General features: G+C 50.6%; 1 protein-coding gene across 2 annotated transcripts in view; it reads right to left on the bottom strand.

Annotated features, from left to right (window-relative positions):
- The window catches only part of LOC119971414 (probable D-lactate dehydrogenase, mitochondrial), a 78,753-nt gene that overhangs the window by 9,521 nt on the left and 41,254 nt on the right, over positions 1-27,978 (bottom strand). For both annotated transcript variants that reach the window (XM_038806900.1, XM_038806902.1), the window contains exons 7-10: positions 27,483-27,611; positions 3,491-3,618; positions 3,311-3,401; positions 475-586 (exon numbers count right to left, since the gene is read on the bottom strand). In XM_038806900.1, the coding sequence (XP_038662828.1) occupies positions 475-586; positions 3,311-3,401; positions 3,491-3,618; positions 27,483-27,611 (460 nt within the window). The remainder of the gene's footprint in view (positions 1-474; positions 587-3,310; positions 3,402-3,490; positions 3,619-27,482; positions 27,612-27,978) is intronic.

Here is a 27,978-nt window from a genome sequence, read left to right as displayed (position 1 = left end):
CACCTGCACCTTTGATCAAGCTTTAGCTATCTGTTCTAAGATCTCCTTCTCTAGCTCTTTGCCAATTTATTTGTGAAGTGCCTCAAGATGTTTTACTACCTTCAAGATGCTGTATAAATGTAAGTTGCGTGTGAGAGAAAGATCTAAATAGTACAGATAAGGTCAACTGTTAGTACAAGATACTTAATTATGACAGTTGGATAGGACGCATAGCTTAAAACACGTGAAAGATTAATTTATAAATGACTTTTTCTGCAAAAAGTGACCAATATTTGAAATGGGCTCCCAGGGAGGGTAAGAGGCAAAAAGCTTTGATAAATTTAAGGGCCAGTTGTATGACCTGACAGAATTGCAAAGTTTTTATTATTGCTAAAAATGATTGAGATAAATAGGCCAATGACATCTGCCGCTTGTATTTAGATTCGACCTTGCCGATACTATTGTTGCATATGTTGGAAGACAATATCACTGTACCTGGCTAATCTATCCGTGAACTCTTTCACTCTCCTCCCTTCATCCTCACTCTCTGGGTTCATAAACATGAAGCAGTGGAAGTTGCCATCTCCTACGTGGCCGACAATAGGTCCTTGAGTTGAACAAAACAAATGGTGTTTCAGAACAGATGTAATGAACAGATTCTAGAAAACAAGAATGCATTTAATTATAAAAGCAAAATACTGCGGATGCTGCAAATCTGAAATAAAAACGGAAAATGCTGGGAAAACTCAGCAGGTCTGACAGCATCTGTGGAGAGAGAATCTGTGGAGTATTAAAATTTCGAGTCCGTATGAAACTGAAGAAGTTCTGAAGAGCAGTCATATAGACTCGAAACATTAACTCTGTTTCTCTCTCCACAGACGTTTCCTGATCTGCTACGTTTTCTCAGCATTTCCTGTTTTTATTATGCATTTAAAACATTGGCCATTTGAAGACCTAGGGCGCGATTCTCCGCTCCTCACGCCGGTTGGGAGAATCGCGGGAGGGCCGGGCGACTCACGACACGCCCCCCTGGCGCCCCCCGCGATTCTCCCACCCCCTGCTCGGAAGAATCGCCGCTCGCGTTTTTCACGGCAACCGCCGATTCTCCAGCCCGGATGGGCCGAGCGGCCTGCCGTTCGCGAACGGTTCACGACAGCGGCAACCACACCTGGTCGCTGCCGTCGTGAACATGGGCGCCAAATGCTCGTTTGAAGCTTGTGGGGGGTGGAGAGGGGAGTGAGCACCACGGCCATGCTCGGGAGGGGACTGGCCCGCGATCGGTGCCCATCGATCGCCGGGCCGGCGTCTCAAAGCGACACACTCTTTCCCCTCCGCCGCCCCGCAGGATTAAGCCGCCACGTCTTGCGGGGCAGTGGAGGGGAAGACGGCAACCGCGCATGCGCGGGTTTGAGCCATCAGCCGTCGTGACGTCAGCCGCGCATGCACAGGTTGGAGCCAGCCAACCTGCGCAGCTGACGTCATTTAGGTGCCGCCGTCGCGTCATTCTCGGCGCGCCGCCTTGACGCAAGCATCAAGGCCCGGCGGCCGAGAGTTACAGAGCGCCGCTCCTAGCCCCCCAGGTGGGGTTGAATAAGGTGAGAGGAGTGGCCTCCGAGGCCGTCGTGAAACTCGGCCGAGTTCACGACAGCCTTCCCGATTTATCGCAGGAGCGGAGAATTCCGCCCCTAACCACATGCAATCATATCCAATAAGAATAAAAATCCAATTAGAATAAAAGTTACCGAAAGGAGCCACAGTTGAAACCATGGCGGTCGGAAGTCTAAGCACTTCTCTTCCCTTTGCTATTCCCTTAAAACACAGAAACATTCCCCTCGAGTTCACTCTAGCATTCAGTTATATCATGAAAATTACCTCAAGGTTTCTTACTGTTTTTCTATCTATCTATTGAAATTACTTAACGAACAGAAGTCTACCCATCTCACTCTTGAAGCCTTCATTATCCTTTTTTGAAGAATACATTCCAGGTTTCCAATATCCTATTTGTGGAAAATGTGCTTCCTGATTTTGGTCACAAAGGGCCCAGCTCTAATTTTAAAATAAAGCCCTCTTGTTCCGGATTTCCACACCAGAGGAAATAGTTTCAGTGTACCTGCTCTAGAAAATCCTTTCATCATTTTAAAGACCTCAATTTGATCAACTCTCAAAATATCAATAAAATGATGGGGAAGTTGCTACTTTCTATGTTTCCCCCCTCTTTTTATTACAACATTGATCAATGTAAGTTTCTTTTTAAAAAATGAAACAGGTATTAGAATCATAGAATCCCTACAGTGTAGAAGGAGGCCATTCGGCCCACCGGGTCTGCACGGGCCCTTGCTCCGATAGAGCACCCTACCTAGGCCCAATTCCCCGCTCTTGTCCCCGCAACCCCACCCAACCCTTGGGCAATATTAGCATGGCCAATCCACCTAACCTGCACATCTTTGGACTGTCGGACGAAACCGGAGAACCCAGAGGAAACCCACACAGAAGGTGAATATGGGCGAATGTGCAAATTCCACAGAGTCACTCAAGGCTGGAATTGAACATGGGTCCCTGGTGCTGTGAAGCAGCAGTGCTTAAGCACTGTGCCACCATGCTGCCCAACGTTAGGTTTCACACATTCTAATGTGCAATTGTGGCTATACTGCCTCCCACTCCTGAGCTAGTGAGATAGTCTGTACTGCATGTTTCATCACCAATGCCATTATGTGAGTACCTGACAGATATGTGCAAATGTCTGGTAAGAATCAGCAACAATCTGAGAAACAGAAGTGTGTTCCCTTATTCTGCACTGTACTGAGAGTCGTCAGTCAGTCTATTTAACAGATTATCTGCTGAAATAAAGTCACAGATGACCCAGGAGATAAAACATGCAGCACCCAATGTGACATTGAGTACCAACATAGAATCATAGAATCCTTACAGTGCAGAAAGAGGCCATTTGGCCCATTGAGTCTGCAACGACCCTCTGAAAGAGCACCCGACCCCGGCCTACTCCCCTGTCCCATCCCTGTAATCCCACCCAACCCTTCGACACTAAGTGGCAATTTAGCATGACCAATCCAGCTAACCTGCACATCTTTGAATGTGAGAGGAAACCAGAGGAAACCCACGCAGACACGGGGAGAGCGTACAAGCTCTACACAATCACCCAATGTCAAAATCAAACCTATGTCCCTGGCACTATGAGGCAGCAGTGCTAACCACTGTCCCACTGTGCGGCCCAGTAGTAGCTCAAACTGATCCCAGCTGAGATGTAAACTGCAGCAACAGATGCGGGAATCACAATGGTTAGTACAGGTAAATCCTATCGTTTGTTACAGCTAACCTGCAAGATTTGACCTCACCAAGTCTTCTTTTGTAGCCACGATGATTTCAGGTAGTTTAGATAGTGGGACACACACATCTGTGGAATAACCCTTCGGAATAAAGGAGATTTTGTCTCTTAGTGCAACTAGTTTGAAAAGATTGTTTGAAGTTCTTGAAATAAAGGCCAGAGCCACTTTACCTCATAGCCTGGGTACAGGGCCCGAGCAGCGTACCACGCACTGTGTCGTGCTTGCCACAGTTTGTTCCGGGTTTCTTGATCCTTTGCCCAAGCAAATTCGGAGCCACTGTTCATCTTCACTATTTCCTCTGTAAGGGAACCAAAATCAATCAGGGTGGCAATCCAACAAAGAAATATGGGCAGAAATACCAAACTGGATGAAGGGATGAAGAGTAGTTTTATTGCCCTATTTGACTTTATATTAATAGAAGAAAAAGCAAAAACATTAAATACATCCAGACCCCTAATCACAGCTTTAGATAAATTTACAAACCCTTGTAAAAGTCCCATTAATGGGACAGGAAGTCTCCTGTTGGTGGCAGTCTCCAGTGTAAACCTGCCTCAGACAGTTTGAACAGTCTTTGTCAGCTCAGAAGGGGGTTACATTGAACAATAAAGCCGCTGGTACAATGGATGTGGACACTGGATCAGTACCAAAGCAAATATTTTATTTTGCTCTATATTTGTAAGCAGCAACAGATGGCAGTGTGGTGACTTAGTGCCGCTGGTATTATCCCTTCCTGTGTCGCTGCAGTTTGACTTGCTAGGAAAATAGGTGTGTTTTTAAAAATCTATTTTACCCATCGGCTCACCCCCACTTCCTCTCAATGCTTATCAACATAATGTAAAGAAATCCCGTTTACCAACGATGAATATTATGGTGGGGCTTCGTATAACTGAATATTAAAAGTGTGACAAAGCCTTCTGCAACTCAGCTCAAGTGAAGGAAACATTGTGGAGACAGAAATCAAATGAAAAAGGATGTAGGAAAAGTTTTATTTCAGCATTATCCCACATTCACTTCAGTGATTCATTCTTCAATTATTTTGTAGGAGCAGGTGGTGATGTATGCTTAAAAATCGTGACCTCGTTTGAATGGCGAGTGTGTTTATGTGACATTGAGGAGGTACAAATATAACAGAGATATGGCTATGGCTAAGGTTGTATAACTTTTCTAATGAAAAGTGGATGAAATCGGAACAAAACATTCCAGGTTTCCTTCATAGCATTTTCAAAGAAAAAGGATTGTCCATGCTTACAATGGTTGACAAAAATTGTTTTACAAGATTTAGATCAGAAATTCCAATGGAATAATTCAAACGTTTTGGAGTGTTCCATTGTCAGGAGACATGGAAATTAGGAGGAGTAGGCCAGGCGACCCTTCGAGCTTGCTCTGCCATTCAATACGATCATGGCTGATCCTCGATCTCAATGCCATATTCCCGCTTTCCCCACAAACCCCTCGATGTTATTAACATTTTTTAAAAATCTATCTCTTTCTTGAATACATTCGGTGACTTGGCCTCCACAACCTTCTATGATAAATATTTCCACAGGTTCACTACTCTTTGAGTGAAACAATCTTTCCTTATCTCAGTCCTAAAAGGTCTAGCCCGTATTCTGAGATTGTGTCCCCTGGTTCCCCAATCAGGGAAAACATTCTCCCTGTATCCAGTCCGTCCATCCCTATAAAACTTTTATATATTTCAATCAGCTCTCAGCCCATCCTTATAAACTTTAGTGAATATTGGTCCAGTAGAAGCAATCTCTCCTCAGAGGACAGTCCCGCCAACCCTGATATCAGCCTTGTGAATCTCAGCTGCACTCCCTCTATGGTAGGGATAGTGTTTCTCGGGTAGTGACCATAATTGCATGCAATACTCCCAGTGTGGTCTCATCAAGGCCCTGTATAACTGCAGGAAGGCATTCCTACTTCTGAACTCAAATACTCTTTCAATGAAGGCCAACATACCATTTGCCTTCATAATTGTTTGCTGAACCTGTCTCTCCACTTTCATTGACTAGTGTACAAGGATATCTAAATCCCTAAGTGCATCCACACTTCTCAATATATACCATTTAAATAATACTCTTCCTTTCTGTTTTTCACACCTAACTTCACATTTAGTTGCATTGTACTGCATTTGTCATGCATTTTCCTACTCACTCAACTTGTCTAAATCACCTTGAAGCCTCATTGCACCTTCCTCATAACTCACAATTCTGCCCTTCATGTTCTGGTTCTGTATCTTCTGCAAGCAAATGACTCCATGGAGTGCAGCTATCAATTAAATCTCAAGGAGCCCATCACTGCTAAAATAAGCACATAGAAAAAACCTTCAAGTGACATATGCCGGGCTTCCAGTGGCGACAAGTGGGTGGAGGTCACACGTTGGGTGGCTCCTGCTGGAGCTTTTGGTTTTTGGCTCTTTGCATCCAGTTTTGGGGAGAATTTGGTGTGATTATTTGTGGGCAAGTCTAAGGCAACCAAAGGATGTTGAAAATCCAGAAAAAGAAACAGGGGAAAAAGAGGGCGAGAAGGGTGGCGCATGGCACAATGGTTAGCATTGCTGCCTGTGGCGCTGAGGACCCAGGTTTGAATCCTGGCCTTGGGTCAATGTCCATGTGGAGATTGCACATTCTCCGTGTGTCTGCGTGGGTTTCACCCCCACAACCCAAAGATGTGCATGTTAGGTAGATTGGCCATGCTAAATTGCCCCTTAATTGGAAAAAAAATAATTGGATACCCTAAATTTATTTAAAAAAAGAGGACGCACAAAAGTCTGCCGGCAAGTTTGGTGGGGAGTCCAGCGGGAGGAAAGATGGTGGGTGCAGGTTTATCAAGCGCCCATTACAGTGGATATGGTGGCCAAAGTGAAGGCGGGGAGTTGGAGCGGTTGTTTTTTAAGCACTTTGACAAGCGTCGCATGGAGATGAAGGAGGCTTGGCAAAGATGTCAACAGAGGTGTGGGAGCAAGGAGAGGTGTTGGAGGGAGTGGAGGAGGCATTGTCGCAGCACAACGACCAGTTCACCTCAATGGGTGAGGAGTTGCGGAGGGCGGTGGAGAGTAACAAAGGGCTTAGAATCCAAGTGGAGAACCTGGAGAACAGGTCACAAAGGCTGAATTTAAGGATTGTGGGACTGCCTGAGGGGCTGGAGACCGATGGAGTATTTTGCGGAGTTGTTCGGCAAGTTGATGGGGGAGGAGGAGGACCCTTCCCTCTATGAGTTGGACAGGCCTCACAGGTCGCTCCGGCTGAAACTAAACGCGATTGAGCCACCGAGAGCTAGTATTCTTCCACTGCTATCAGGTGACACAAATGGTGCTAAGATGGGTGGAGCTCAATCGAGAGGTGAGATGGAGAGGCCATGGTATTCATATATACCGGGATCTTACAGCGTAGCTGGTGAGAAGGCGGTTGGCATTTGGTCGGGCGAAAGTGGCGGTGTAAAGAAGCAACTTGAGGTTTGGGGTAGTCTACTTGGCAAAGCTGGGAGTCACACTCAACTGCAAGGACGGCGGAGGAGTTCGTGAAAGCTGAAGGACTGGAACTGAAATGAATTTCATAGAATCATAGAATTTACAGTGCACAAGGAGGCCATTTGGCCCATCGAGTCTTCGGCCCTTGGAAAGAGCACCCCAGCAACTCCACCCACCCCCTTTTTGGTCACTAAGGGCAATTTAGCATGGCCAATCCACCTAACCTGCACATCTTTGGACTGCGGGAGGAAACCGGAGCATCCGGAGGAAACCCACGCAGACACGGGGAGAACGTGCAGACTCTGCAAAGACAGTGACCCAAGCCAGGAATCGAACCTGGGATCCTGTAGCTGAGAAGCGACAGTGCTAACCACTCTGTTACCGTTCCACCCATTAAAGTTTAGACTTTGATGCTGTTAATCTTTTTTTTATTTTTCTTCTAATTTTTCTTTTTGTTTGTTTATCCTCTGCTTAACTTGTATTTGGGAAGGGATGGTTGGGGGCTTTGGAGTGATTGGTTGGGATTTGCTTCTTTTGGGTTTGAGAGATTACTGTGCTGGGAGTTTGGAAGGTTTGGTGTGCGGGAATGAGGATGATACTGGGTGAGGGGGTTCGAGCGGAAGTGGCTGGAGGTTTATTAGAAGGAGGGGAGGGATAGGGGCGGATGGTGACTATGGGTAGGGCTGAGTCCCGCCTGTTGGACGAGGCCAGGAGTAGTGGTTATGACTGATGCGAGGGGCTGGGGGGGGGGGGGGTGGTGGTGGAGACGTCAGACCCCCCAGCTCAAGTGGCGACGTGGATCGTGTGAGGGCTGGGGGAACCGGTATGAAGTGAGAAGGAGTTTTCTCGTATTTGAAGAGCTTGAAAGCCGACATGGGGGGGGGGGGGGGGGGGGGGGGGGGGAGTGATTCTGATGGGTAAGAGGTTGAGGTTCCAGATGGCGAAGGTGTTGGCCGATCGGGAGGGGGGGCATCTGGGTATGTTATAGTAACAGGTGCTTTGGAGGTTGGTGGTGTTGGTTAGCGTATACGGCCCGAATTGGGAAGTCGTAGGATTTATGAAGAAGATGTTGGCTGCCATACCAAATCTGCATATGCACCAGTTAATACCGAGGGGGGTACTTGAATACAGTGATGGACCCTAAGGTGAATAGGTCCAGGTCGTGTTTGCTGAGCCCCTCAGGAGAGGTGAAGGTGTTGGCTGCGTTTATGAGGGAGATGGGATGGGTGAACCCATGGAGGTTTCTGCACCTAGGGGATAGGGAGTACTCATTCTTTTTGCCAGTACACAATGTGTATTCAAGGATTGATTTTTGTTTTGAGAGGGAAGGCACTGTTAACCAGGGTGAGGAAGGCAGAATAGTCTGCGATCGTTACCTCGGACCATGCTCCACATTGGGTGGATGTGGTCCTGGAGAAGGGGCAGGCACAGAGGCCTGCGTGGAAGTTGGACGTGGGGTTGTTGGCGGAGTCAAATTTCTGTAGGAATGGGGAGGTTTCGCCATCAGTGGTATGGGAAGTGTTGAAAGCAGTAGTGAGGGGCGAGGCCATCTCATTTAAGGCTCAGGTGGGCAGAGAGGCAAGAGAGGAGCGGCAGCAGTTGTTAGAGAAGATTTTGGAGGTGGATGGGAAGGTTTGCCGAGGATCCGACTCCGGATCTTCTGGTGAGGAGGAAGGAGGTTTGACATTGCATCCACGGGAAAGGCGGTTTGGAGTTGAGGCGGGCAAGGGGGCCGTGTATGAAAATGGGGAGAAGGGCAGCCCCTTGTTCGGGTCCGGAATGGGACAGCAGAGCTCGTGGTGGCACCGGAGCAGGTGAACAAGGCATTTGAAGAGTTCTATAAGAACTAGTATACATCAGAGCCTCCGGATTGAGTCAGACATAAGAGAGATTTTGGGGGGATTGGAGTGTCCAGAAGTAGGAGAGGGCAGGATTGGAGGAGCCAGTGGGGGTGGAAGAAGTACAGGTGGCAAGAGGGAAAATGCAGACAGGTAAGCCACCGGGGCCGGATGGTTTCCTGGTAGTGTTTTATAGAAAGTTTATGGATACGTTGCCGCCATTGTTGGTGGAGATGTTTGTGGAAATGGTGGCTAAGGGGGGCACTGCCAGAGACAATGGGACAGGCATCCATTTCATTGCTGCTTAAGAAGGGCAAGGACCCGGTGAAGTGTGGATCGTATATCTTAGTTGAATGTGGATGCCAAGATATAGTTTAGGTTGGACTTCCGGTTGCGGCTATGACCAGCTAAGTCGCACGTTTGGCTGCTCCTGCTACAAAGGTGTTTTCGGGCCGATTGGAGGGCCCCAACGGCGCTGTAAGGACAAATCCCGGTGGGGGAAGGCTCCCTGAAGAGAACCAGACCAACTTTATGGTCGGTACCCGGAGTGGGGTGGTAAAGAAAGCAACAGCAGCTCCCAAAAAAAAGCGGGGGAAGAAGACCAAAATGGCGGCCGGTGGAGCACCCGAGGAATGGAGGAAATGGGCGGAGGAGCAGCAGGCCGCTCTCCTGCGCTTCTTTACGGAGCTGAAAATGGAGCTCTTGGAGTCAATGAATGCGACGACCACCAGGCTGATGGGAGCCCAGGCGACCCAAGAGGCGTCGATTCGGGAGCTGCAACAGGAGATGACTGTGAGGGAGGAGGAGGCCACGGTCCTCGTGGGAAAGGTAGAGGTGCACGAGGCACTCCACCTGAAATGGCAGAGCCGTTTTGAGGAGCTGGATACCCGAATGAGGCGGAAGAACCTGAGGATCTTGGGCCTGGCAGAAGGCCTGGAGGGGTCAGACCTCCCGGGATATGTAGCAGAAATGCTGAGCTCCCTGATGGGGGCAGGGGCCGTCCCTTCGCCCCTGGAGCTGGAAGAGGCCTACAGGGTCATGGCTAGGAGGCCAAGAGCAAATGAGCCCCGAGGGCGGTGCTGGTGCGGTTCCAGCGACTCAGCGACCGTGAGAGAGTGCTGGAGTGGGCCAAGAGGGAAAGGAGCAGCAAGTGGGAGAATTCGACGGTGAGGGTCTACCAGGACTGGAGTGCGGAGGTGGCAAAGCGGCGGGCCCGGTACAACCGGACGAAGGCGGTGCTACATGCAAAACGGATCAGGTTCGGAATGCTGCAGCCAGCGCGCTTGTGGGTCACCTACAGGAACCAACACCACTATTTTGAGTCCCCAGAGGAGGCGTGGGCCTTTGTACAGGAAGAGAAACTGGACTCGAATTAGACCCAGGGGATACTTGGCGGCCGTAGCCGCTCGGGTACTTTCAGCTGAATTCTTTGTTTGGATTTTGAACTCTTGCTGTGGTATTTCTTCTGATGTTTTTTCCCCCTTTGCCAACTTCCCTTAGTTATTGTTATTGTGGTTATTCATGGTTATTTATGGTTATTTATGCTGTTTGGTAGAGGGCGACTGTTAAGTACATTGTTATTTGTTATTTATCTGTTATTTATAATGTTAAGTTGGGGAGGTGGGACGGGGGGGAGAGCAGACCGGGGATATGGGCTCCTAGGGGGGGTTCTTTTACAGGCATGGACGGGGACGGGGGTGGAACTGAAGATGGCGGGGTGGGGTGTGGCAGGGCGAAAGCACGGGCTTTCCTCTGTTTTCCCGCGCGCGGGGCAGAGGAGGGGGGAGGGGAGGAGTGCGGGGCGTGGCTAGCAATGGCGACCTTTCCCGCGCTGGAGCGGGGCCAGGGAGGAGTGGCAAGGGGGGGGGAGGCCCCCCCCCGAGCCGGGGGGAGTCGGAGTGGGGCAGGAGCAGCCGGGTCAGCGTGAACCAGCTGACTTACGGGAGTACGATGGAGGGTACATCGCGGCTAGGAGGGGTCCTAGCCTGGGGGGGGGGGAGGGGGGTTAGGGAGGGACACCGGGTTGCTGCTGAAAAGACCAGAAACGGGAAGTGGAGGACTGGAGAGGTGGGGGGAGGGGGACATCGCCATGGGGAGCGGGTCAGAAGGGGAGGGTCGACCCGGGGCGAGCAGGGAACAGGACATGGCTAATCGGCAGGGGAAGGGGGCGGGTCGTCCCGCGACCCGGCTGATCACTTGGAACGTGAGGGGGTTGAATGGGCCGGTCAAGAGATCAAGGGTATTCTCACACCTGAAGGGACTGAAGGCTGATGTAGCAATGTTACAGGAGACCCATTTGAAGGTAGTGGACCAGGTTCGCCTGAGAAGGGGGTGGGTGGGACAGGTGTTCCACTCTGGATTGGACGCAAAGAACCGGGGGGGTGGCGATTCTGGTGGGAAAGAGGGTGTCGTTCGTGGCGGAGGAGGTGGTGGCGGATAAGGAGGGTAGGTATGTGATGGTGAAGGGTAAGCTGCAGGGGGAGAAAGTGGTGATGGTCAACGTATATGCCCCGAACTGGGATGACGCGGGTTTTATGAGGCGCCTATTGGGCCTCATTCCGGGACTGGAGGCAGGGGGCTTGATCATGGGGGGGGACTTTAACACAGTGCTGGACCCCGGGCTAGACAGATCGAGCGCAAGGACCAATAGGAGGCCGGCAGCGGCAGAAGTGCTGAGGGGGTACATGGAGCAGATGGGAGGAGTAGACCCATGGAGGTTTGGTAGGCCGAGGGCGAGGGAGTATTCCTTTTTCTCCCACGTCCATAGAGTGTACTCCAGAATCGATTTCTTCGTGTTGAGCAGGGGGCTGATCCCGAGGGTACGGGAAGCTGAGTACTCGGCCATTGCGATCTCTGATCATGCACCGCATTGGGTGGATGTGGAAATGGGGGAGGCGCGGGACCAGCGCCCGCTGTGGCGGCTGGATGTGGGGCTGTTAGCGGACGACGAGGTGTGTAAAAGGGTCCGGAAGAGCATTGAGAGCTATCTGGACTTGAATGACACGGGTGAGGTGCAGGTGGGGATGGTCTGGGAGGCCCTGAAGGCAGTGATCAGGGGAGAGCTGATCTCCATAAGGGCGCATAGAGAAAGAAAGGAGAGGCAGGAGAGGGAGAGGCTGGTGGGGGAGCTATTGGAAGTGGATAGGAGATATGCGGAGGCACCAGAGGAGGGGCTGCTGGAAGAACGGCGCAGCCTGCAGGTCAAGTTCGACCTGCTGACCACCAGGAAGGCAGAGACGCAGTGGAGAAGGGCACAGGGCGCGGTCTATGAGTATGGGGAAAAGGCGAGCAGGATGCTGGCACACCAGCTTCGCAAACGAGATGCGGCTAGGGAGATTGGGGGAGTGAAGGAGAGGGGCGGGAAGGTAGTGCAGAAGGGGCAAGAAGTGAACGGGGTCTTCAGGGATTTTTACAAGGAGTTGTATCGGTCTGAGCCGCCGACAAGGAGAGGGGGAATGGAGGACTTCCTAAACAAATTGAGGTTCCCAAGGGTCCAGGAGGGGCTGGTAGAAGGGCTGGGGGCGCCAATAGGGCTAGAGGAGCTAGTCAAGGGAATAGGTCAGATGCAAGCGGGGAAGGCGCCGGGGCCAGATGGGTTCCCGGTGGAATTCTATAAGAAAAATGTGGACTTGGTGGGACCGGTACTGGTACGAGCCTTTAATGAGGCGCGGAGAGGGGGGGGTTCTGCCCCCGACAATGTCGCAGGCTCTGATCTCCCTGATATTGAAGCGGGATAAAGACCCCGTGCAGTGCGGGTCCTACAGGCCTATCTCGCTTCTGAACGTGGATGCCAAGTTGCTGGCAAGATCCTGGCAGCTAGAATAGAGGATTGTGTGCCAGGGGTAATCCATGAGGACCAGACGGGGTTCGTGAAGGGGCGGCAGCTCAACACAAACGTGCGGAGATTGCTGAATGTAATTATGATGCCGGCAGTGGAGGGGGAGGCTGAGATAGTGGTAGCGCTGGACGCGGAGAAGGCATTCGATAGGGTGGAGTGGGAGTACCTGTGGGAGACGTTGAAACGGTTTGGGTTTGGGGAAGGGTTTATTAAGTGGGTGAAGTTGCTCTACTCGGCCCCGACGGCGAGTGTAGTGACAAACGGGAGGAGGTCGGAGTATTTCGGGCTCCACCGAGGGACCAGGCAGGGATGTCCCCTATCCCCCCTACTTTTCGCACTGGCGATTGAACCGTTGGCGATGGCACTGAGGGGTTCAGGGGGGTGGAGAGGACTGACTAGGGGAGGGGAGGAACATCGAGTATCGCTGTATGCGGATGATCTACTGCTGTACGTGGCAGACCCAGAAGGGGGAATGCCGGAGATAATGGAACTATTAGCAGAGTTTGGGGACTTTTCGGGGTACAAATTAAATTTGGGCAAAAGCGAGGTTTTTGTGATACACCCGGGGGACCAGGGAGAGGGTATTGGGAGACTCCCCTTCAAGCGAGCAGGAAAGAGCTTTAGGTACTTAGGGGTGCAGGTGGCAAGGAACTGGGGGACCCTCCACAAGTTGAACTTTTCCAGGCTGGTGGAACAGATGGAGGAGGAGTTTAAGAGGTGGGACATGGTACCGTTGTCGCTGGCGGGGAGGGTGCAGTCAATCAAAATGACGGTCCTCCCAAGGTTCTTGTTTTTATTTCAGTGCTTGCCCATCTTCCTCCCTAGGGCCTTCTTCAAAAAGGTGACGAGTAGCATCATGAGCTACGTGTGGGCGCATGGCACCCCAAGGGTGAGGAGGGTCTTTTTGGAGCGGAGTAGGGACAGTGGAGGGCTGGCACTGCCCAATCTCTCGGGGTACTACTGGGCGGCAAATGTGTCAATGGTGCGCAAGTGGATGATGGAAGGGGAGGGGGCAGCTTGGAAACGAATGGAGAGGGCGTCCTGTGGCAACACAAGCCTGGGGGCCCTAGTAACGGCACCATGGCCGCTCCCCCCCACGAGGTACACCACGAGCCCGGTGGTGGCGGCCACCCTCAAGATATGGGGGCAGTGGAGGCGACATAGGGGTGAAATGGGAGGTCTGTTGGCGGCGCCAATAAGAGGGAACCATAGATTCATCCCGGGGAACATCGACGGGGGATTTCAGAGCTGGTACAGGGTGGGCATACGGCAGCTGAAGGACCTGTTTATAGAGGGGAGGTTTGCGAGCCTGGGAGGGCTGGAGGAGAAGTTTGAGCTCCCCCCGGGAAACATGTTCAGATATTTACAAGTGAAGGCATTTGCTAGGCGGCAGGTGGAGGGGTTTCCCCTGCTCCCCAGTAAGGGGGCGAGTGATAGGGTGCTCTCGGGGGTCTGGGTCGGAGGGGGGAAGATATCAGACATCTACAAGATAATGCAGGAGGCGGAAGCAGCATCGGGGGAGGAGCTGAAAGCCAAGTGGGAAGGGGAGCTGGGAGAGCAGATAGAAGACGGGACGTGGGCGGATGCACTGGAGAAGGTCAACTCTTCCTCCTCGTGTGCGAGACTGAGCCTCATTCAATTTAAGGTGCTGCATAGAGCTCACATGACGGGGACAAGGATGAGCCGGTTCTTTGGGGGTGAGGACAGGTGTGTCAGATGTCTGGGAAGCCCAGCGAACCATGTGCATATGTTCTGGGCATGTCCGGTGCTGGAAGGGTTCTGGAAGGGGGTGGCAAGGACGGTGTCGAAGGTGGTGGGGTCCAGGGTCAAACCAGGATGGGGGCTTGCGATCTTTGGGGTCGGGGTAGAACCGGGGGTACAGGAGGCTAGGGAGGCCGGAATACTGGCCTTTGCGTCCCTAGTGGCTCGACGAAGGATATTAATTCAATGGAAGGACGCGAGGCCTCCAAGCGTTGAAACTTGGATTAACGATATGGCTAGCTATATTCAGCTAGAAAGGATCAAATTTGCCCTGAGAGGGTCGGTACAGGGATTCGCCAGGCGGGTGGCAACCTTTCCTTGACTTTTTAGATAGATAGACGTTCGGGGTCGTGGCAGCAGCAACCCGGGGGGGGGGAGGGGGGGGGGAGGGGGGGGGGAGGGGGGGGGGGAGGGAGGGGGGGAGGGGAGGGGAGGGGGGGGCAGCAAGGGTCGTGGGGGGACACGCACGACTGTAACGCGGGCAAGCCTGCTCGCTGCTCATGTCTGAAACTGTAGGCTGCCTTGGTTGTTAAGGTTGCCTGGGGGGGGGGGGGGGGGGGGTGGGGGGGAGGACTGGTGCGCGCGAGAGGGCGGGCGAGGGAGGGGACATTTGCCTAGAGGGATTGTGTTGTAAATAATTTAAAAATTAGTAGGGGTAAATGTCTGTATGGAAAAACTCTTTCAATAAAAATTATTTTAAAAAAAAAAAGATATAGTTTAGGTTGGAGGAGTGCCTCCCGAAGGTGATTGGGGAGGATCAGATGGGGTTCATAAAGGTCAGGCAGTTGTTGTCAAATGTGCAATGTCTGTTGAATGTGGTGATTTCTCCGGCAGAAAGGAAGAGTTGGAGGTGGTGGTTGCACTGGATGAGGAGAAGGCGTGTCGAGTGGAGCTATTTATTTGTGGTGTTGGAGAGGTTTGAGATTGGGCCTAAGTTTGTGACATGGGTGAAATTGCTGGATATGGATCCGATGGCTTGGTGCGGACAAATTAGATGAATCCAGGGTACTTTCCATTGCATCGGGGAAAGAGGCAGCGGTGTCCCTTGTCCCCCCCCTGGCGCTGGCCACAGAGTCCTTGGCCATTGCTCTCAGGTGCTCAGATAAATGAAGGGGGATAGTGAGGGGGGGGGGGGGGGGGGGGGGGTGAAGCATAGGGTGTCCCTGTATGCGGATGATTTGTTGATGTATATCTCTAACCCAGGCTCTTCAGTAGGGACATTTGGGGCTTTTTCAGACTATAAGTTAAATTTGGGAAAAAGTGAGCGTTTTGTGGTGTCTTCTCCAGTGGCAGGGGTTGGAGTGCCATTTCGGGTGGCAACAACCTACTTTAGGTCTTTGGGAGTGCAGGTGGCTCAGAATTGGGCCCGGTACCGTAAGTTGAACTTTTGGAGTCTGGTGGGCAGATTCAAGGCGGAGTTATTGAGGTGGGACAGTCTTCCCTCATCGTTGGCTGGCCAGGTGAAGGCCATATTCGGGGTGTCAGACTTGCCGGATGTGCAGAGATGGGAGCGGGGCAGATGTTTTAGCCTTTGCCTCGTTGATCTCTCACAGGTGGATTCTGTTAGCGTGGAGGTCAGCTTCTCCACCCTGTGCCTCGGTATGGCTGGGGAATTCAATGGAGTTCTCGCACTTAGAAAAGGTGACATTTGCTCGAGAGGGGTTCCATAAAGGTGGGGTTTATTTATACCACATTTTCACAGAGCTGGTTACCGCCAACTGCTAGGCGGAGGGGAGGGGGCGTGGTGGGGAGGTTGGTTGGGTGTGGATTCAGGGGTTGGTGCTGGGTTTATTTTGTTTTGCAATACTATGTGTGTTAAATGTAGAAATTTGAATAAAAATACTTTTTAAAAAAGTGACATATATCTGGGAGGACAACCTAGAATTAAAAGATCTGAATGCGAGGTTGACATTCTCTGGGATACCTGCGTCTGATGGATAGATGTGGCAACTCTTCATCACACAGATCAGATTATCATAGAATTTACAGTGCAGAAGGAGGCCATTCAGCCCATCGAGTCTGCACCGGCTCCTGGAAAGAGCACCCTACCCAAGGTCAACACCACCACCCTATCCCTATAACCCAGTAACGCCACCCAACACAAAGGGCAATTTTGGCCACTAAGGGCAATTTAGCATGGCCAATCCACCTAACCTGCACATCTTTGGACTGTGGGAGGAAACCGGAGCACCCGGAGGAAACCCACGCACACACGGGGAGGATGTGCAGACTCTGCACAGACAGTGACCCATCCGGAATCGAACCTGGGACCCTGGAGCTCTGAAGCAATTGTGCTATCCACAATGCTACCGTGCTGATCGTAGGAGCGTATAAATCCCTCCTGTTGTGTAGGACTAATCACGCTATCGATTGATATGAAGACGCTACAGACACGGAAGGAGGATTCACAATGCCGTTTGCAAAACTTTGAACCAGCCTCTAAGTCCTGTCACTATTCTCCAATTAGAGAGTACGAGGACACAAAAACAAAAACATCTCTGCATGTTTATATTAAGAAGCCTCAAGCCGGAGTAAAGAGCATCAGTATTATTTTTTTCTCACAGGGTAGTAAATATAGAATCATAGGCCCTATGAACAGAATTGAGGAATGGAAAAGGAGGCCGGACATTGATGGGAGTTGTTTATAGCTGTCCAGAGATCTTGGATGAAATAGTGGATAAATAAACATAGAACTCAGAGAAGCTTGTTCCAAAACAGAGTCGTTATAATGAGAGACTTTCATTTTCATAGAGACTAGGAGAAGCAGAACAGCTCAAGTCACAAAAGCAGTGAATTGAGAGAATTCGGGTCAGTTTTCTGGAAGAAAGGCTGAATTATACACTGGGGGTGGAAGCCCCCAGTGGTGAGCTCACCTCTGATTGGTCACCTCACCTGCAGCAGCTGTCAGGCCACTACACGGCCTGGGATGGGCTTTTCTCACCTGTATGTTATGTTCTTTGTCTCTTCAACAGGAACATACCAATTGTACACAAGGATTGGTAAAACAATAATGTGGGTTCTTTATAAACAGAAAAATATAGTGTTGACACTGTTTTGTATATCTGATTTCTAACACTGCTGCTTGCAGATTGACTACAAGTCATGTGACTAATACATCACATCCGGTCAAAGTGAGGACTTTTTCTTTATTCATTCCTGGGATGTCGGCGTTGTTGGCCAGACCAGCATTTAGTGCCCATCCTTAAATGCCCTTGAGAAGGTGTTGTTGAGCTGTATTTTTGAACTGCTGGAGTCCATGTGGTGTAAGTACATCCACAGTGCTGTTCGAGAGGATATTGTCCAAGCGGGATTGAAGGAACGGCGATATATTTCCAAGACAGGCTGGTGAATGGCTTGGAGGGGAACTTCCAGATAGTGGTGTTCCCATGTGTTTGCTGGCTGCCCCTGTCCTTCTAAATGTAAGCGGGCGTGGGTTTGGAAGGTGCTGCCTAAGGAGCATTGAAGGAGTGCATCATCCACAATGGTACACACTGCTGCCACTGTGTGTCAGTGGAGGAGTGAATGTTTGTGGATGGAGTGTCACGGTTCACAGTAGTTAGCACTGTTGCCTCACAGCACCAGGGATCCGGGTTTAATTCCAGACTTACGTGACTGTGTGGAGTTTACATGTTCTCCCCGTGTCTGTGTGGGTTTTTTCCGGGTGCTCCGGTTTCCTCCCAAAGTCCAAAGATGTGCAGGTTAGGTGGATTGGCCACTGTACAAAATTGCCTCCTAGTATCCAAAGATGTGCAGGTTAGGTGGGTTTACAGGGACAGGGTGGAGGAGTGTGCCTAGGTGAGGTGTTCTTTCCGAGGGTCGGTGCAGACTAAATGGGCAAATGGCCTCCTTCTGCAAACCAGGGATTCTATGGTTCTATGGATTCAGTGATGTCAAGGGACGATTCAATGTGTAATGACTGACAGTAATTTAAGATACATGTCATCATAGCCACAACGCTACTGGAGAAGAAGTGCCGCCTCCATGAACTGCTGGTCAATCAGAAGGCTGGCAGATCTGTTGGCCCAGCAGTGCCACACGGAGCAGTGGCCACTGCTGGAACTGCAAGCATCTCCAAAGAAAAGACACCAATGGAGCCTGGGCTTAAAGGTAAGTCCAGGGTCTCTCTGGGGTCAGGCTGACAGGCATTGGCAAGAGCGGTGGGGGAGAGGGGATATGATTGTCCAGGCGGAAGCAGAAGGAGAGGAAGGGGGAACTCAGAGGAAAGAATTATGTTGGGGTCTCTGATGGGCACAAGGTGCCCAAAAAGGAGGCACCACCTCCTTGTCCCATCCCTTGCGGGAGTCATTGCCTGGCATCCCAAACAGACCAATTTGCCTGGACAGTATACTTGAACACTGTGGGAGGCAACACCACACATGCAGCAGTCAACATCTGACCACCCAGTGGATGGGGCACAGCTCCAGCGACGTGTCCACGGCCGGAGGGTGGGTGAGTGCCACAGGGAGGGGGCCATCACCTGGTCCGGGTAGTTGTGAGCGGGTGACTGGGATACAGGTTCTGGGACCCGGTGAGTAGGCCCGCTGCGGTCTGGGTACGTGGGGAGGGCATTCGGAGTAGGGTGGTGTGGGGGGAAATGAATGAGGGAATGGAGGATCCCGGGGTGGGAGCCACAGCTGTTTGTCAGTTGAACACCCTCTCCCAATGCCTTATAGATAGTGAACGCTATGGTAGAGATGTTGAACGCAGAAGTTGCCCGAGTGATGCTGGTGCTACGCGATGTGGCCAGATGCCGGAGAAGGCGCAGCAGCAGCATCTGCAGATGCTGGAGGCAGTGGCCCATGTGCCGGACTCCGCCCCATACCCTGAGGACCCGACCGCCCATCAGGCAAGGGAGGGACCCAGAGGCGTAGTCCCGCGATGGCCCAGGTTGTACAGCCACAGCTGGTCTTTCGAACAAATGACGGACAGCGCATACCGCACGAGGCTCTGCCTCAAGGAGAAGGTGCAACATCTGTGCCATATCCTCAAGGACTTGGCACCACGTGGAAGAGGAGGACACCCGCTCCCAGTGGCCGTCAAGGTCACTGCAGCTCTGAACTTTATGCCACGGTATCATTCCAGGGCTCGAGTGAGGACCTGTGTGGTATTGCACAAGCATCCGGCAGGTCACGAATGCCCTGTATGCCCGGGCGAAAGACTACATCATTTTTGACATGGAACAGGCCCAAAAGGATGCCAAGGCAGCAGGTTTCTCCACCATCGCTGGGATGCCCCAGGTCCAGGGGGTAATAGATGCCACGCATGCTTCCCTGCGCTCACTGGTCCATCTGGGGGTGTCCTATGTTTTTTTTTAAATTTAGAGTACCGAATTATTTTTTCCAATTAAGGGGCAATTTAGCGTGGCCAATCCACCTATCCTCCACATCTTTGGGTTGTGGGGGTGAAACCCACGCAGACACGGGGAGAATGTGCAAACTCCTCACGGACAGTGACCCAGAGCCAGGATTCGAACCCGGGTCAGTGCCATAGGAAGCAATGCTAACCACTGCGCCACCGTGCTGCCCTGGGGTGTCCTATGTTAATCGAAAAGATTTCTACTCACTCAACATACAACTTGTGTGTGACCAGCAGATGCAGATAATGCACGTGTGTGCCTACTTACCGGGGAGTGTGCATGACAGCTACATCCTAAGACATCTCTGCCCTCTTTCAGGAGCACCCCAGGATGGCCGGCTGGTTCTTGGAGGATAAGGGATATTCGCTGAGGACCTGGCTAATGACGCCAGTATGGAGGCCGTAGACCGAAACGGAGACCCGCTACAACGAGGCCCATGCAGCCACCCGGACTGTCACTGAGCGGTGCATCCTCAAGATGCGTTTCCGATGCCTCAAGTGCTCCGGAGGTGCACAGCCCGGATCATCACCCGCTTTGTTGTGGTCTGCTGTGTCCTCCACAACCTCGCACAGCAGCGGGGCGACGAGCTGAAGGTTGCTGATGAGAAACATGTGGCCACCTCGGAGGATGAGGATGACGAGGGGTTGAGGAGGAGCTGGAGGACGAGGCCGGGGAGGAACCTGAGGCCCAGCTGGAGACTGCAAGGCAGGAGGCACTGCTGAGGGCCAGGATGGCCCTCATACTGGCCCGATTCACCTAGGATGTGGCCTGGTCCATCGTCAAATTCTTACCCACCTATCACTCCCATTTCCCACCCTCCCAGGGTGTGTGTCACATCACTCCAGGGTGGTGAGATTGTGTCGGCACTGTCCGCAGGTCACTGTCAAGGGCAGGAGGGTAATGATAACCTGCAGAGAGATGGGCACTAATGCTCCTCAATCTATGCTATAATCTGACCCCTGTCTGTTTGCAGAGTGCTCGCTCACACACATCACCTGCACGCGGCAATGCATTGAAGGAGAAAGTGACAGAAGCTCCCTACTGGTTGTGCACAAGGGTGTTTATTGTTCAACATATGGCCCCACTCTCCTGATGGTGCACCCCCCAACTCCCCCCCCACCCCACCTACCTACCCACCCACCCCCCAGCCCTCAGTGATCCTCGCTTTGCCATCCTAGCTTCTACCACTACGTCTTGTTGTGTCCCCAAGATGTACATCAGAGGTGGAGGCAGCCAGCTGCCTACCTTGTCCAGGCAGCGGTAGCTGCCCTGTGGCTCACCCTCCGGGAGCCTCGGGGGAACAGGACATCCCTACTGGCTTCCACTGCATCCAGGAGCTCCCCAGGTCAGCATCGCTGAATCTTGGGTCCGGTCTCCTCGGCGCCATTGTTGCGAGCTGGTTTGGGTTGGATGAGCAGGTGCAGCCTAAGTGCTGCTCGGCCTTGTTAGCGGGGGCTGGCGAGCACGGTCCCGGCTAATCAGCTGGCGAGCTGCCATTCAGGGTGAGAAGCCAGTGAGGCCTTGTTAAGTGGACCAAATAACGTTGAATAGTATTGCTGGTCTCGCTGGGCTGAGCGCCGGGAAACTTGTGCCAATTCCCACTCGCTATATCACTTGGAAATTTTTCCGGAGAATCGCGCCAAATATGTTTTGTAATGGTGATGGAGAAGCTAATGTTATTAAAGACCATACTGAAAGAAATAGGTCAGAAAACTTTTGCTGGGTTCGTCATGATCTTCCAAAACTCTCAATTCAAACATTGCTCACTTAGATGCCACTCGATTGCTTAAGATGGATACAAGAGACAAATTAGGAACATTTTGGTATATTATTCTAACAAAAGTTCTGGAAAAATTACTAAAACCTGTTATTAGGCTCAGAGTGACTGAACACTTGGACAATTATGAGCTGATTGGAATAAGCTAGCGTGGATTTTATAATAATTAAGTCATATCTAATGTACTAAGTTGAATGTTTTCAGGAGGTAATTAGCATGATAGGTAACAGTGTGTCAGTGCATGTTATTTGTATGGAATCTCAGAAGACATTCGACAAGGCTCCACATTAAGAAACTGTGAACTAAAATCACAGTACATGGAAATGGAGGCAAACGATTAGCTTGGATTGGGAGATAGAGATGGGAGAATGGGTATGAAATCAGATTGGCAGGATGGGTCCAGTAGGTTTCTCCAGGGCCATAACATTTCACTGCATAAATGACACAGATGAAGGAACAGAGAGCCATATATCGAATGCATTCACTACTTTACAATACTTTACAGAACTCAACATTCAGTTCAACAATTTCACATTTTAACCTCTGGCTTCATTTTTTCACGGTAAGAAGTCTTACAACACCAGGTTAAAGTTCAACATGTTTGTTTCAAACACTAGCTTTCGGAGCACTGCTCCTTCCTCAGGTGAATGATTCATGTTGAACTTTAACCTGGTGTTGTAAGACTTCTTACTGTGCCTACCCCAGTCCAACGCCGGCATCTCCACATCTTAATTTTTTCAGACAACACTGTAGCTATTAGTGAGGATTCTGGGTGGCACGGTGGTGCAGTGGGAGCACTGCTGACTCATGGTGTTGAGGACCCAGGTTCGATCCTGGCCCTGGGTCACTGTCCGTGTGGAGTTTTCACATTCTCCCCGTCTGCATGGGTCTCACCCCACAACCCAAAAAGAGGTGGATTGCCCACGCTAAATTGTCCCTTCATTGGAGAAAAAAAGAATTGGATACTCTCAATTTTTTTTTAAATAGTGAGGATTTTGTACTTTCCTATTCACACTTCCTCTCCACCCATCACTTGTTTTTTTTTCCTGTTCCAATACCATCTTCTTTTCCCTTGCACCATCATCCTTTTTGTCGCTTAATCTCTCCTGCCTTCCACCCTATCAGAGACCTCCCCTTTTGATCTTTCTGCCCCTCTCCCTTTTCCTGCCTCTGTACCTGTTTAAGACCTGTTACAGCTCTAACTTCCTCCAGCTCTGACAAAGGTTCACCAACCTGAACCGTTAACTGTTTCACTCTCCACACACGCTGCCTGACTTGCTGGGTATTCCAACCTCCGCAGTATTGTGCTTTCATGTTACCGCAGTATATATGAGTTAGGTGGTGCAGTAAATAATGTAAATGAAAGCAGCAGGTTGTAAATGACTATTAACAGCACAAGTGGGTGGGCAGAACTGTGACAGATAGATTTCAATGTGGATAAGTGTAACGGCATCCACTTCACATCTGAGAGATTGACCACAGATTGTATTTAATGGTGGGAAGCTAAGACCTATGGATGGGAAAAGTGATTTAGGGATTCAACTAAAGAAATCACTAAAAGCTAAGGGTGCTTGTATAAAAAATAGTTACAAAGGTGAATAGGAACAAAGGGAGTGATGATGGTGAACATCCGAGGGTAGGCCTGGAGGGTCGCATGACATGGGCCGGGGGCTGGCCCAAAAAGGGATATGGTTGATCGGCAGGGGAAGAGGGCGGGGAGCCCCCCAACCAGGCTCGTCACTTGGAACATGAGGGGCCTGAATGGGCCAATCAAACGGTCATGCATGTTCGCGTGCCTGATGAGTCTGAAGACGGACGTGACTTTTTTTTGCCAGAGACGCATTTAATGATCGGCGATCAGACAAGGTTGATGAAAAGATGAGCGGGGCAGGTGTTCCAATCGGGATGGGACATGAAGACGAGGGGGTGGAGGTGCTGGTGAATAAGCGGGCAGTTGTGGAGGGCCAGGGGACAATGTACGAGTAAGGGGAGAAAGCAAGCAGGGTGCTGGCCCACCAACTGAGGAAGCAGGAGGCGGTGAGGGAGATTGGAAGAGTGAAGGCTGGGGTGGAAAGGGTGGTACGAGACCCAGTGGGGTGAATGGGGTGTTCGAGGAGTTTTAAAGGAAGCCATATGAGTTGGAGACCAAGGCCGGGGGAGAGAGAATGCGGCTGTTCCTGGATGGTTTGGAGCTTCCCAAGGTGGACGAGGGCCTGGTGGAGGGACTGGGGGGCCCCCATTGGGTTGAGGGGGGGTGATGGAAAGTATGGGGGCGATGCAGGCAGGGAAGGCCTCGAGCCCGTACGGATTCCCAGTACAGAGTTTTATAAAGAGTTTGGGGGGGATCTGGGGCTTCTGCTGGTGAGGGCATAGTGTAGGGCGATCCCCCTACACTATCACAGGCGTCCATCTTACTGATACTGAAGAAAGATAAGGATCCGGAGCAGTGCAGATCCTACCGTCCAACATCATCGTTAAATGTGGATGACAGGTTGCTGACGAAGGTGTTGGCTTCGCGAATCGAGGACTGTGTCCCGGCAGTGATAGGTGAGGACCAAACAGGCTTTGTGAAGGGGACGCAGTTGTCGGCAAATGTGAGGGGGTTACTTAACGTGATTATGATGCCATTCGGAGGGGCAGGAAGTAGAGGTGGTAGTGGCAATGGATACAGAGAAGGCTTTCAACCGGGTGGAGTGGGAATATCTGTGGGAGGTGTTGGGACGGTTTGGGTATGGGCAGGACTTTGTGGATTGGGTCTGGTTGCCGTGTAAGGCGCAGGTAGCAAGTGTACAGACGAACCGGGTGAGTTCGGGATATTTTGGGTTGCACCATGGGACACGTAGGGGTGCTGACTCTTCTCGTTACTTCTTGCCTTGGCAATAGAGCCATTGGCAATGGCGCTTAGAGCGTCGAGAGGCTGGAAAGGGATTGTGCGGGGCGGGGTTGGGTACAGGGTTTCGCCGTTTGCGGACGACCTGTTGCTATATATTTCAGACCCATTGGGGGGCATTGGCAGAATTATGGGGATTTTGAAGGACTTTAGCCAGTTTTCCGAATACAAGCTAAACATGGAAAAGACCGAGGTGTTCCCAATTGAAACCAGGGGGCAGGACAGGAGGTTTGGGGGAGCTACCATTTAAGATGGTAGGGGCGAGTTTCAGGTATTTGGACATTCAGGTGGCGCGGGGCTGGGCACAGCTGCATTAGTTGAATTTGGCTCGGTTGGTGGAGCAGATGAAGGGGGATTTTAAGAGATGGGATGTGCTGCTATTGTCGTTTGCAGGATGGGTGAAGACAGTGAAGATGACGGTGCTCCCAAGGTTCTTGTTTGTATTTCAGAACCTCCCGATCATTGTTCCAAAGTCATTTTTCAAAAAGGTCAATGCATTGATCATAGAATCAAAGAATTTACAGTGCAGGAGGCCATTCAGTCCATAGTCTGCACCGGCCCTTGGAAAGAGCACCCTACCCAAGCCCAAGCCTCCGCCCTATCCCCATAATCCAGTAACCCGACCTAACCTTTTTTGGACACTAAGGGAAAATTTAGCATGGTCAATCCACCTAACATGCATATCTTAGTACTGTGGGAGGAAACCGGAGCACCCAGAGAAAACCCACGCAGACATGGGGAGAAAGTGCAAACTCCATACAGACAGCCACCGAAGGCCGGAATTGAACCTGGGACCCTGGAGCTATGAGGCAGCAGTGCTAATCACTGTGCCACCGCGTCGCCATATCTCAAAGTTTCTGTGGGCATGGAACGCCCCATGGGTCAAGGGGACGCTTTTGGAATGGGGGCGAGGAGGGGGAGGGTTGGCGTTGCTGAATATAATGAATTATTACTGGGCGGCTAACCTCGCTATGGTTAGGCAATGGGTAATGTGGGGGTGGGTCGGTATTGAGGTGGATAGAGGCAGGTTCTTGCAGGCGAAAGAGTTTAGGGACATTGTTGACTGCGCCTCTGCCGTTCTCACCGGCCAAGTACTCCGCGAGCCCAGTGGTGGTGTCGGCCTTGAGGGTATGGGGGCAGTGGAGGCAGCACTTGGGACTGGAGGGTGCCTCGGTTTGGCACCGATTTGTGATAACCACAGGTTTTCACCCGGGGGGGGGGGGGGGGGGGGGGGGGGGGGGGGGTTGGATGCGAGTTTTTGGGGATGGCGGCAGGTGGGGATTGAGCGGTTTGGGGATCTGTTCATAGAGGGCAGCTCTGCAAGCTTAGAGGACGTGGAGGAGGGATATGAGCTGCCCAGTGGGAATGGGTTCAGGTACTTACAGGTCATGGATTTTGTGAGGAGGCAGGAGCGGCCTTTGGGGTTGCAAGATAGGAGATATTAAAGGAAGTGGGAGGAGGACCTACGGGACCAGGTGGAGGCCAGGACGTGGGAAGAGGCCCTGCAGAGGATTAATGCATCCTTGTCGTGTGCGAGGCTCAGTATAAAGTAGTTCACAGGATGCATATGATGGTGGCAAGTGCGCCGAGAGGTCTGTGAACCATGTCCACATTTTCTGGGCATGTCCGAAACTGAAGGGATTCTGGCAGGGGTTTGCGGACATAATGTCCGAGGTGTTGGGGTAAAGGTGGCCTTGAGTCCAGAGGTAACGATTTGGGATGTCGGAAGACCCGAGAGTCCAGGTGGCGAGGGAGGCCGATGTCTTGGTCTTTGCCTCCCTGTTAGCCCAGAGACAGATTTTGCTTGGGTGGAGGGACTCAAGAGTTGCCGAAAGCGGGGGTGTGGGTGAGTGACCTGGTGGAATTCCTGAGTTTGGAGAAGGTCAAGTACATCTTGAGAGGGTCAGTTGATAGGTTCACACGAAAGGGGAAGCCGTTTATTGACTTCTTTAAGGAGGATTGAGGTGTCAGCAGATGGCAGCAGATGGGAAAGGACAGGGAGTGTGGGTGCTGGTTATTTATTACGTTGTACAATTTTGCTTCTGCTCTTATTTGTTGTGTTCGTTGTTTATATAAATGCCTTAATAAAATATATTTTTTAAACGATGAATAGGAAGTTTGCCTTTATCTCAATAAAGCTGAAATATAAAGGGATGAAAATTATGATTGAGCAGTGCAAATCTCTGGTTAGACCCCAGCTGGAGTATTACATTCAGATCTGGGAATCACACCTACGCAAGGATATGTTAGCCTTGAACAGGATGCAGTGCAGATTTACCAGTATTGCACCGTGACTAAAAAAGATTACAAATACAAGTGCAGCCTGCATGGAATATTACAAATGATTTAATTGAAGTGTTTAAGATAATTTTAAGATTTAAATTCAAACTATTTCCTTTAATGGAAAAATCCAGACAAAGAGGCATAATCTCCAAATGAGAGCTACTCTTCATGCAAAGGGTAACGGAAATTTGGAACTCTCTCTTCCCCAAAAAGCTGTTGGATTTGGGACAATTGAAATTTTAAAAAAAGATATATTATTGTTAAACAAAGATATCAAGGGTTACAGAACCAAAGCAGGCAGATGAGATTAAGGTACAGATCAGCCACGATTAATTGATTGACAAACAGGCTTGAGGAGCTGGTCCTATGTTCCTATGAATGACAGAACAATGTTAGAAATGGAAATTTTTAGAGTTTGGTGCTCTATAACCTTAGGATCAAGATAATAAGGTTTCAAAAGGTGGTCACGAAACACCCACAATGTCAGCAAAAGTGATACGAGACTAATATATTCAGGAATCTCTTTCCAAAGGGTCCACACGCTGAATTTACACTGCATTTTAGCACTGATGTTAAGTGCAACTCACTTCACAGCAGTGTGAAAACATGCAGTGTAAATGCACAATGAAAGGGCAGAGATTCTGGTAAGGTGCTTGGTAGAAAGGGGAAGTCTGAACCTTTTCCAATTCCATTTTCTGTTCTTATAGTCGAGACAATGGATTCCATTTCTGCCTTGTGTACAAAGGCCATTTATGGTCGCTCATCTCACATCACTTCCCTTTAATGTTGCTGACATGTTTTTCTGATCTTGTCTGATTTGTCAGTGAGATAAAATGATGGGTCAGAGTCAGCGGCTGCAAACCAAAATCCAACCTGTGCAAATGGGGTGGGGTGGGTGTGGAAAGAAATAGAGAGAAGAAAGTTTCTAAAAGAGACTGGGAGCCTACCTGCGGCCTCGATCTGTTCTTCCACACCTTTTTCAGTGCCATGAAATTCCAGGAATAATGTTGATGAGACAGTATAACTCAGTTTGCTGTATTTGTTGAAGGCATCCATCATCACATCGTCCAGAAACTCTGAGGAATAGATGTTTGTACACCAATGTAAGTTGTTGTTGTGGTCCAATTGTTTGAACACAGTTACTGTTCTGTATGCCAGACCTAACCAGCATATTCAACAATGCAGCAGTCATTTCCAAACAAAAACCGACCTTGTGAAGATCATTCGCTGTGCCTGGGGTCCTTTTCCATTCCTGTTCTATTTTATCTACAGTAAAGCGATGCTGCTGCTTTTTTGTTAAGATAATATATCATCAAAATAGAAGATATTAATTTGGTGACATTGTTGTAAATAATGTTTCACATAAAAAGTGAATTGATATCCAAACAAGTTGGCAAAGGAGTTAATGGGGGGAGATAGAGAAACACTGGCACAGAAGACGGT

Source organism: Scyliorhinus canicula, chromosome 9, assembly GCF_902713615.1.
Source record: "Scyliorhinus canicula chromosome 9, sScyCan1.1, whole genome shotgun sequence".
In the NCBI taxonomy this organism is placed as follows: Eukaryota; Metazoa; Chordata; class Chondrichthyes; order Carcharhiniformes; family Scyliorhinidae; genus Scyliorhinus; species Scyliorhinus canicula.
The sequence above is the reverse complement of the archived record's forward strand: the minus strand, read 5'-3'. Positions and strand labels throughout refer to the sequence as shown.